General features: G+C 37.9%; 1 protein-coding gene across 1 annotated transcript in view; it reads right to left on the reverse strand.

Annotated features, from left to right (window-relative positions):
- Positions 1 to 576: 576 nt before the first annotated feature.
- Positions 577 to 11,932, reverse strand: part of ndrg2 (NDRG family member 2) — a 78,848-nt gene continuing 67,492 nt past the window's right edge. Inside the window, 7 exon segments of the mRNA XM_077227469.1 lie at positions 577 to 4,390; positions 9,385 to 9,436; positions 9,522 to 9,557; positions 9,708 to 9,755; positions 9,906 to 9,957; positions 10,143 to 10,181; positions 11,126 to 11,229. Of these exon segments, the coding sequence (XP_077083584.1) occupies positions 4,227 to 4,390; positions 9,385 to 9,436; positions 9,522 to 9,557; positions 9,708 to 9,755; positions 9,906 to 9,957; positions 10,143 to 10,181; positions 11,126 to 11,229 (495 nt within the window). The 3' untranslated portion in view covers positions 577 to 4,226.

Raw genomic sequence — 11,932 nt, forward strand, 5'->3', positions numbered from 1 at the left:
TATGTCCGACAAGCTACGCCGCTCTCACGCACACACCATGTTCTCACGCAGTGAAAAATACATCGCGGATCAGAGAGGAGACTGATAATACGCTGACAAACAGGACAGACCAGGTTACTTTTCGGTTACTTTTGTTATGAAACATATTAAACAAAGTTTCACCTTTCAAATTTGGTCATTTTTAAAAAGAAATTTAAACAATAAATACCGTTTTGTGGCTCTTTAATGTGTCATGACAGATCACTGTAGAGCCTCAGTTAAAGCTGCTCGTGAACCGATCATCTCTCCCTTCTAGTTCATTTATAGCATCAAATAAACATGAATGAACATTAGAAGGAATGTTGTTTTAACCGCGGAAAGGCGTCAGTATATTCAGTTTTTCAAGTTCAAATCCTCTCATGTTAATCTACTAACTCTCCTGCTTTGTCGGAGAAAATGGCGGATGGCGAAGTATGATTGGTCAGATCACCTGTCAATTAAGCTCCCTGCGAAGGGTCAATTCAATCCACAGGACAACATAATATTTTTGCATGACCCAAAAGTATCTATGAAAATAAGAAACAAATAACAAGAGTGTAATTTTGATCCCTTTATTTATTTATTTTCCCAGTTGTTCATAGTATTACACAGAGAAATTAGCCACACAAATAATTTTGATTGCATTCTGTTATTCATGACATTTTATTATTATTTTTTTTTGTTAATTACATTAGCCATTTCCTTTTTTAGTGCTAAAGCTAAAAAAGTTACACAAGACCTAGCACACGTATGTCTAACCCATGAGGACATTGAGATGCAAATCTACTTCACAGAAAATAAAAGGTGAAAAGGATTTCATTGAGAGTCAAAAAATGAAAAGAAAGAAATAAAATGGATACACATTTACATTCACACCGTTTCAACACACACCACGACCTAATCCGTCCCTTTGCCTCATTATTTTTGTTTTAATACACATTTTTATGGTTATTTCTCAATTTATTTGGTAAAACATTTCAGATTCGAACTATTTCTATTTTTGGTAAAGGCTCATGTGAATCTTGGATGATGTTTCAGTCTTTATGTGGATCACGATCATTAATATTCCCATACTGATTACAACATGAACTTTCCATTCGAAAAATATCACGTCCAACTTATTCGTAAACAAAATAAAACCTCTCTAAAACAGGATGAAGACGTATGAAATGTGATTTGAGAATCTCTACAAACAAAGTGCTGCAGCTCCAGTGCTCCTGAAAGCACAAACCAACGAATGTTCACGGCACTACTGGAAGAACTTTCCAATTAACGTTAATTATCATTTAATGACTTATTGTTATTTGCAGGGCAGTGTTTGGCTGAACCTGATTGTTACGATGCATTTGCAGTTGTGAGGACAGTGATGGTCCTCTGGCGAGTGTCTACTGGCAATCTGGTAAAAATAATCGCACAAACCCGCAGTGATTTCGGTGTTCTTTAGACCTCTCTATATGTCGCTTCACTGTCGCGCATTTTCAATTTGTAAATTGTTACAATTTATACATGGCAGCTGTGCTAACTTTCTAATCTCAGTGACTTGACAATAGAAAGAGCTCTTGGAAGTAATGGGTTACTAACATGGCTAAACCCTGTTGGCAGTGAAGGGGCTGGTTAGTCAGAAAAGTAAATGTAACACAAGCGCTTTGAATCGTCACTATTCTTCTAAACAAGCGCACAAATATTCCCTTATTGTGCTTTAAAGAGTTTAAGCACCTCACACACGCTCAGACATGTCAGAACACACTGACACTCATGTCCACACGCACTGTTTTACTCTGTGTGCGAGTCACTGTGATTCAGCATTAGATGAGTACGCTTTAAACCAGAGCTAGTGCTCTCAAGTTACGTTAAATCCAGGGACGACTATTCAAACAAACAAAACAAACGTGCATCAGCATGAGCCAACCCTCAACGTTTCCATCGAAACTCCGACTAACTGTGTTGACATGGTAAACACTCAAAAACGCAACTCATGGTAACTATTTTACATTTGGGTTATTGGTGGCTAAATCGTAAGGACCTATACAAGTACAGGACCTATACATGTTCCTGGATCAACATCTTTATTGATCCTGGAACAACATTCTAATCAACCAATCAGATTTGAGGGACAAGTTTACAGTCAGTTAATGTCAAGCTTAGGCTTACAATCAGTGTTAGGTGCTTATTTACCATCATTTCCCTCTGAATTTAGGGCTAGGTCATGGGTAGAGCTAGGTTTAGGGCTAGGGCTAACACTAAATTGTTGGACAAGAATGTTGTTCCTGTATTCAGGAACAAGTCTCGATCCCAATCATAAGTTTTGTACGATTTCTTTACACCTCACTGATGCTTAGACGTGGACCTTCATGCTTAAGTTGTTCTAAGAATCGTATCTGTACGAATCACATCTTAGGAAATCATCCGAAATCGCCACCTTGTAAAAAAGTTACGTTTTCTAATGTAATCGTGTTAGAACGAAGTAGACAAGCTGTAGATTAATTCCCACTTACAGGTCAGTATCTGCTTGAATAAAGACCAATATTCCTATAATTCACTGTTACACTGGACGAGGTCAAAACGTTTGGAGTGTATATTCATCCTGCAGGTTTTTCCTCAAACTAAATCAGAGTTGGTTGTGATTGCGTCATAACTGGACTGAATGAGTGTGTTCGCATGCATGACATAACATCGGTTATATTTAATAATGCCTTAAAAAGTGAGCTTTTATTGGGGAAAGCCTCTAAAAGCCAAAGCACTGGATCATTGAAAATGATCAACACAATATTGTGGCAATTCGTAACACTTTGGTGAATTGGTGATGAGTTGGTATTCTTTTCTTTAAAAAATAAAAAATCACACGTTTTCATATGAATCACATCGTACTAATTCTCCACCAATTTGCAAAAAGTTTCACTTTCTCATGACATCGGGATAAAATGCCTTATGTCGGCTCATTCATGACTCACACAAGTGACTCGTTTTTCGTTTATGAAACTGTAATAGATTTCGAAGTAATTTTCCCTGTAGGCCGACATGCACATTTGTGTGATTGTGACGGGAAAAATGGATAACGTCAAAATATTACGTGTACAAACAGAGTTTTGTTCGATTCATTGATTCGCAGGGTGAGTTTTCACAATGAGCTGATTGTGATAGTTTAGTTGTACATGTAAACACACTCATTGATGGAAGCACTTCTAACAATCCTGCTCGCTTTCAGCTGAACGGCCACTTGAATTAGACTTTATTAACTTTCTTAATTTCTTGTTTCTGCTCTTACTGTGAACGATCCATCGGTGCACGTCTGCGTAGTCTTTCATCAAACTCGCTTCACCCTTGAAACAACTTTCCTTTTCGACTGCTGTCCTCGATTTCTTCTTATATCGTATAGACACTTTCAGCATCTATTCAGTTCCTCACAGATAATCTGTATTCATTCTCAATGAATTTTCTGTTTCAGTGAAAATACATATGAACGTCATTTCACATTGACTGTCGCGTTTTTATTTCCTACTGATCGCACACACGGACTCTCACCGAAATAAAAGGAACGTAAAACACAAAAACTAAACGTAGACTGACGTGGTCAAAAAAAATTCTGGCATGCAATTCAGAACAGGCAAAGACCCCGAAGGCCCCGACCCCCGCAACCAAACAAATCAACGTCAAATATAATTACAGTATTTTTCTTTCTCGCTTTTTTACGTATATAGCTTTTCTTTCGCAAAGGATCAAATGGAAGACATGAGCTGGCTGTCGACTACAGAGACGAGTCTTCGTTCGGCCTAAAACTGTCGCCAACGTCTCCGGAAAACACTGTTCCTCTCCCACAGCAGCAGGATTGTATAAGAGAAAATATAATAATACAAAATACAAAAACGAAAGAAAAAAGCACTCCAAAAAAAATCACATAAAAGTCGATAGACACACATCATGAGCTTATATACTCTTTTCTCTATTCTTTTGTTTAGAAATTCAACATGTATTTAAGAGAAACATCGTTATTTTAATTTTTTTTAAGTGACGCTTGTCGTTATTAATATTAATGTCATAATCATTATTCATATTAGAAGTATTACTATTGATTAACACTACATTAGGGCTCACTAAAGGCCCATGCCTGACGGGTCGGTGGAGGGAGCGAGAGAGTCGTCATCCGTCACTCGCTCGCTCGCTTCACAGCCCGCAGGACTCAAGCGCTTGCTGTCCGTCTCCGGCGCTCCTCAGCACGACACCTCCATGGTCTGGGACGGGCTGGGCGGGAGCTGTCCTCCCTGAGAGCCCTGGGACAGCGTGCGGGATCGGGAACGCGAGCCCTCCATGGAGTAGGAGGAGGAGAGAGAGGTGGTGCGCGAGCGAGAGAGGCGCGTCATGCAGGACGACGCCACTGGAGGAGGAAGACAAGCAGACCATTAACACATTTCACCCTGAATAAAAAATGATATTGAAACAAGATGTTCATTTGGTCTTTCTATCATTCATTTTGGGCCTGTCACACACCTTCGGAAAAGTATTGGCATAATTAATAATGATAATATCCCGCAAGATGTAGACGTTATTTTGGGACTCTACGTTTCCAGTGTTTCCATTACAGATTTGCGCAAAACTGTTGCGATTTTTTTCTAAATGTCGGCAAAAAACTATTGCGAAATGACTGCGTTTCCATTAACCGAATTCTATTGGGGCGGCAGTGGCTCAGTGGTTCATGTAGGTTATCTACAAACCGAAAGGTTGGTGGTTCAATCCCCGGTTCCACCTGACCAAGTGTCGAGGTGTCCATGAGCAAGACACCTAACCCGAGCTGCTCCCGACGAGCTGGGTGGCGCCTTGCATGGCTGACACCGCCGTCGGTGTATGAATGTGTGTATGAATGGGTGAATGTGAGGCAACTATGTAAAGCGCTTTGGTGGCCATTCGGTCTGTGAAAGCACTATATAAATGCAGTCCATTTACCATAACTGATGTTATGCAAGTGTGTAATCCATCACCTGGAAACTGAAGCCTCGCGGGAGCCGCCATTGTAGCGGAACTTCACCTGCTGTTAGCATTCCATTGACTCCCATTCATTTTGGCGTCACTTTGACAGCGAATAACTTTTCATCTAAGGGCGTCCAAAGACTTAATTTATCCATAATTTATTTCTAAAGAAACACGACAATGTATAAAAGGCTCCATTACTTTGTATCTTACGTTATGGCCCCGTAGAAGCCGTTTTTGCAAAAAATAGGCTAACGATTGCGTCATAACCACGCGACTCTGTGTCGCATTTTAGAGAAATTACCGTATAGACAGGAGGAGAACCTCGCAGGCAATCTTTTACTGTCCATGAGGCAATCGGGGGGACATAGAGGCATAAAGTCAAGGAGAAGCCCATAGATAGAGAGTCCATAAAAGCAACGGGACAAAATATTTCAACAACCTGTTTGAGGAATTAGGTGATTCAGATTTGTCTTAGCACAGCTAGTAGAAGATTTACAACTGTCAGACTCTCGGTAAGCTCAGTTCGAGCCTGCGCAGTCACTCAGCCATCAGACAGGAAGTGCAATAATCGGGCTTCAGTCTTCTCCGTTGAAATCAATGGGGTCGCTGTGTCCATTTCTTTTACTGTTGTTTTACTGTTTATTTTTCCTCTCGCAATAAGTCATTACAAAAATCATGGCGACGGATGTTAGTAGGTTTACGCATAGATATACATAATACAGGCTAGATGTCTCGTCTGCACTGCTGGCCAATGGAGGTCGACGTCCGCACCTGGCGGCCATCTTGTCACAGGCAGCTCGCTCACTCGTAACATTGTGTTTTAATGGTGCATGTACTTTTTAAATAACCATAACTTGCTCAATTTTCTACCGATTTTCAAACGGTTTGGTTTGTTATAAACGTCAGAGATGTAGTTAAGACACTGCATACTTATGAATAATTATATCCATGGACTTCCATATGAAAATAACATTGAACCGAACAGATAGGTGCAATAAATATACACACGCACAAGGTATTTATGTTATTTATGTTAAATCAATATATAGGCTACTAAAACTCAGTGTACATAATGGCAACATGATATATATATATATATATATATATATATATATATATATATACATACATACACTTTTATAATATGAATATTACTATTATAATAAAATAATTAACATTTTTATTTCAGGATTCTTTGATGAATAGAAAGTTCAAAAGAACAGCATTTATCTGAAATAAAATCTTTTGTAACATTAAACACTACCGTTCAAAACTTTGGGGTCAGTAAGAATTTTTATTTTATTTTTGGGGGGAAATAAAATAAATCAATACTTGTATTCATCAAGGAGGAATTAAATTGATCAAAAGTGACAGTAAAGACATTTATAATGTTACAAAAGATTCTATTTCAAATAAATGCTGTTTTTTTTAACTTTCTGGTACACTGTTTTCAACATTGATAATAATCATAAATGTTTCTTGAGCATCAAATCATCATATTATACTGATTTCTGAAGGATCATGTGACACTGAAGACTGGAGGAATGATGCTGAAAATTTAGCTTTGATCACAAGAATAAATTATATTTTAAAATATATTAAAATCGAAAACAGTTATTTTAAATTGTAATAATATTTCACAATATTACTGTTTTTTGTTGTATTTTTAATGAAATAAATATAGCATTGGTGAGCATAAGCGACTTATTTTAAAAACATTAAAAATCGTACCGACCCCAAACTTTTGAACGGCAGAGTACATAAAGAAATGCTGCACTCACAGCTTCTTGTTATTAGTCAGTTAATAACTACAACCACATCCACAAAGATTGTAATTTAGACAAAAGATTAGTTTTAAACACCTATATAATTGAACAGCTCGATTGTGGTCTCAGCCTTGATAACTTGCGCCAGTAGCCGTGATACACAACTATGCTGCACGAGTAAGTCGTTTTTCGAAAAGAAAAGCTGCAATTTCAACATGTTCAAGCATCCAGAATTATAGCCACGTTAATAACGTTTGTAAGAAACCAAACCGTTTGTAAATCCATCAAGATTTCAGCGAGATAAGAGTAGTATTTGTATTTGTGCAGATCACAGATCTTACATCAGGCACAGAGCCCGCCAGAAAGCTTGCCTGTGACAAGATGGCCGCCGGTGATGACGTTAGAGACGTAAGACATCTAGCCTTTATTATGTATATCTATGGGTTTACGTGTATCCTAGCCAACGCACTAGCCATTATTATTATTAAGGAGACGTGTGTCTGTGTGTGTGTGTGTTATCCAAGCATTAATGGCAAGGAAAGACACTAATACTTGGAGCGGCTGGTGTTTCTGGTGTTTCTCCCTCATTTCTGCTTCGAGATCTTGACTGTGGCATTTCTTTGAGGTTTAGAAGCCAGTATTCACACAATTATTTTGTCTTTTATGAATTTAATAAAGAACTCTGTCTCGTATTCTGTCCAAACACACCGCGTCATCTACGTCAGGTGACCTGTAAATGCACAAAAACTGTTTCCATTGCAGTTTTGCGAAATATTTCTTTTTCGAATTGCTTGAAAAAGCACCTCATGCGAGCGTTAAAACTTTTTTTGCGATAAATGGGAGTTTTTGCGAAATTGACGTGTTTCCATCAGGCGTATTTTCAATTCGCAATTTGAAGGGTAATGGAAACGCGGCTACTGTGGCGGGAACTGTTCAAAAGACACACTTTTGTACCTAAAGAGCGCATAGTGATACATTAAATGTACATATTAGTACCTAAAAGGAACAAAAGTGTAACTTTTTAAAAAAGTTACCGCCCCAGTTACCCCTTTTCCACCAAAAAAGAACGGGTTCGGAACTGGTGCTGGTTCAAAGTTGGTTCGGAGTTGGTTCAACTTGCGAACCTCCTCAGAACCTGTTTGTTTTTCCACTTCTAGAGCGCCCAGCGAACGACGTCGTTACGTCACTGTGTACATCGCTTTACGTCTCAGCTAGAAACGCCTGCAAGTACAACATTACTTTGGGATTATCTCTAACTCATGAACCATGAAGGCTTTAAAAACAATTGAAATATGTAAGTCTTTTAATCTTTTCCTTTGATATGTAATCTTTTCTGATTAGTTATGTACACCTGTCTTGTCTTTTTTTTCTCTCCGTTTATTTGTTCTATTTTGTGACTGTTTTCTTCTTTGCTTACATAATGTTTTCAATAAAAAAAATTAAAAAAAAGCTAGAAACGCTTGCGCCAACTTCAAGCATAACAATTACAATGGTGGACTACATCGTGTTTCTGCAAATGTTTCTCCTGGCTTTGCGGTCAGAAAAGATGTTTAGGACACATCTAAACCCGCCCCCAGCCCCCGACGTAAGCATGACGTGGTAAAAGAACGGTTCTCTGGTTCTAGTCCAGCAAAGAGTTGGTGCCGCTTTGGAACCAGTTTTCCTGGCCGAGAACCGGTTCTTTGGCTGTCGAAACACAAAGAACTGGTTCGCGCGCAGGCACCGGCTCCGAACCGGCTCTCAAAACACTTTGGTGGAAAAGGGGTAAGTGACAGCTTTTGTACTTTTTTTTCTGAAAGTGATCTGCCTCTGCTAAAGAAAATGCTTGACAATATTTAATGTTTTTTAAAGAATTTAAAACGCATCTCCACAGCGTTTCATCTTCAGTAAATAAGAAAGCAAGTAGAATGTCTTTAATTTGAAATGCCTTAATTGATGTATAAATTAATTTTCTACCCTCGTTTTCCTTTTTCATTTTTTCTGTCAAATTAACTCATTTATTTCTCTGTATTGTGCTGACAGTCAGTGTATATTTTGACCATTTTGATTAGTATATACACAAACAACTTTGTATTTTTTGCATTTATGGAAAAAAAGAGAAACGTCAGAGAACAAACACAGAAAAATGATTAAATTTGTACTAAATAGTGTCACTGAAATTAAAACTAGTTTGCCATCTTTAATGCAGAAACGGAATACAACAAATCACAGAACTAATTGTGAAATATTATTACAATTTAAATCAGCTGTTTTCTATGTGAATATATAGTAAAGTGTAATATATTCCATTACATTACATGATCCTTCAGAAATCAGTATAATACGATGAGTTGATTATCAAGAAACATTTATGATTATTATCAATATTGAAAATAGTTTAGCTTCATATTTTGTGTAAGCTGTCATACATTTTATTTTTCAGGATTATTTGATGAATAGAAAGTTCAACAAGACCAGCATTTATTTGAAATATGTTGTGACATTATAAATGAATTTAAAGTAACTTTTTATCAATTCAATGTGTTCTTGTTGAATAAAAAAGTATTAATTTATTTCAAAAGAGGTAGTGTAAATACTCAATTTCATCAATGTTTGTGATATTTGGCATTAATGAAACCCCTCTCGGGTCACTTACTGTATCCCATGCCTTGAATGAAGTACTTGAAGGCTTCTGTCAGTTTGCTGGGCTGTAAAGACACATTTCATTCACAGTTTTCATCAGTGTAAATTAATGCATTTATAAATAATCCGTTTTAAATTGACATGACGTACCTGAGTCAGTTGTGGCATCCCACCGGCGTCAGCCATCTGGATACAAAACAAGTACAAATCATCTTGGTTTTCTGACAACAATCATTTCTTGGACTGATTTTCTCATAAACAACATAAATACACTTTTGTCTCCCTATTTGTTTTAACATTGATCAAATTATGCATAAAACTTGGTGCAGTGCAAACCTTGAGGAATGAGGTGGTCGTTGGATCTAGTTTGCTGTTGCACTCCACCTAGTGGACAGAGACAGAAACACACACACACACACACACACACACACACACACACACACACACACACACACACACACACACACACACACACACAGTGAGAGGAATCATGGGGATGTGTGGATGAATGTGTTTATTTGACTAAAGACTCACAGCAGCTTCTTCATACGGAGCATGATCACCGACCACCAGCATCACAGGACATCTGAACACACACACACACACACACACACACACACACACACACACACACACACACACACACACACACACACACACACACACACACACACACACACACACACACACACACACACACACACACACAGGTCAAAAGAGGAGCAAACGTAAGAGACAGATGCATTGTGCGTTTGCTTTCATCATTCTTACTTGAAAGTGTTGTTCCTCTCGATGCACAGATCTCTGCGGCTGTGAGAAGAGAAAAGCATGAATATTGGATAACTGATTACAAGCATGTTGCATTTCATGTGTGAAAGCTAATGCACATTTTATTGCATCACAAAAGTTACTTTTTCATGCAAAATTAAACATGCAAGTACACAGTACTGATATATATATATATATATACAGGATTTGAAATTAACACCCGCCAAATGTGGGTAATAATAAACTTTGGCGTGTAACGTTGTCAAATCACGAGCCAGTTTGACGTGTTACTTATTATGTTTACTGACTTTTTAGGGAAGTTCGTGTAAGACAAATCCGCGCCGATTTAGTGCAAATACTCGACTCATGAGTCATCATGATATTAAACACAGCGTATTGTGCATAATCTGCTCATATCTGGCGCACTTGAACACACACGTCACTACACAACACGTAACGGAGCGCTAGTTCATTTGCATTGAAGCAACAGTGGAGATTAATAAGCATTTGGTTAACAGAAAATACACTGTTATTCTCCAACATCCAACATTATTTTGATGTTCTTTGTTACTGTATTGATCTGTCCATCTAAAATACATTTTTGGTTAAAAGGATGAGGACGAAAGAGAAAGGAGATGATGGATCACATGATTTTGTTTAAATAAGAAATGAATGTATGCAAACCAAATTATATATATATATATATCCAAACCACCACATTTGACGATCTTCGACCCTTATTCATAATTCTACATAACTGTCCACTTTATATCTCACTGCATTTTTATTTAAAGCAACATAAATCAGCGATGCAGATCATAAACCTCTGGAACATCTGCTCTCGTCTTCTAATGCAGATGTGTAGCTGACTTCGGTTGATTTATATTTGTGTTTTCAAGTGAAATCAAACATTAAGATCCATTTGGTAAATAATTCATAATAAAGCTGTTGTTGTGGAATTATTTCCATATCCTGTGTGCTTTTACCCCAGATAACTCTTCCAGAAGAGCTCGATGTTCACGGCGTTCGGCGCTTTAGCCATTCTCTCTCTGTGAGTTTGAATCAGGTCTGTGTTTGCCGACAGCTCTTCCTGAAAACACACACACACACACACACACACACACACACACACACACACACACACACACACACACACACACACACACACACACACCTTTATAATGGATGACATAACTGTATATTTTCCATCTCATTCTTACGGAGCCTCTAAAGCGACATGATAAAAATAAAAATAAATAGATGTGAGGAAGAATGATATGATAACGCTCTGTGTTCTCTTGCAAATGTTTGCTTCCCCCGAGAAACTTTGAGTTCGCTCACTAAACATTTCAGTTCTGCAAGAGGACTCGACGTTTCTCAGGGGAACGCAAACGTTTGCAAGAGAACGCAGCAGCTTTTTAATATATTTGTTCTCCCATTCCATATTTTCCCATCATCATGTCCCTTTAGGGCAGGGGTTCCCAAACTTTTCCATTCCAGGACCCACCTAGACAAGAATAATCTATCTCAAGACCCACCAAAATGATTTTTAAAAACCATGAATGTGGGGTGGGGTGGAAGGCGTTAGATCTCTTCAGAGCAGTTTTCTCCTTGTCATAGTATGAAAGACATACAAGTTTAACTGCAATACAAACTTATGGTACATTATCAAAATAATGTAGAATTAAAATAGCAGCCTAATGGCTGTTGAAATAAAGTGAAGAATACCGAGTAGTTCTTGTCTGCTGCCTCAACTAATTTACCCAGACACGAAGAAATTAAAGATTAAGTAA

This window comes from Siphateles boraxobius, unplaced genomic scaffold, assembly GCF_051911475.1.
Source record: "Siphateles boraxobius isolate OS27281-9 unplaced genomic scaffold, OSU_SipBor_1 130, whole genome shotgun sequence".
Classification (NCBI taxonomy): domain Eukaryota; kingdom Metazoa; phylum Chordata; class Actinopteri; order Cypriniformes; family Leuciscidae; genus Siphateles; species Siphateles boraxobius.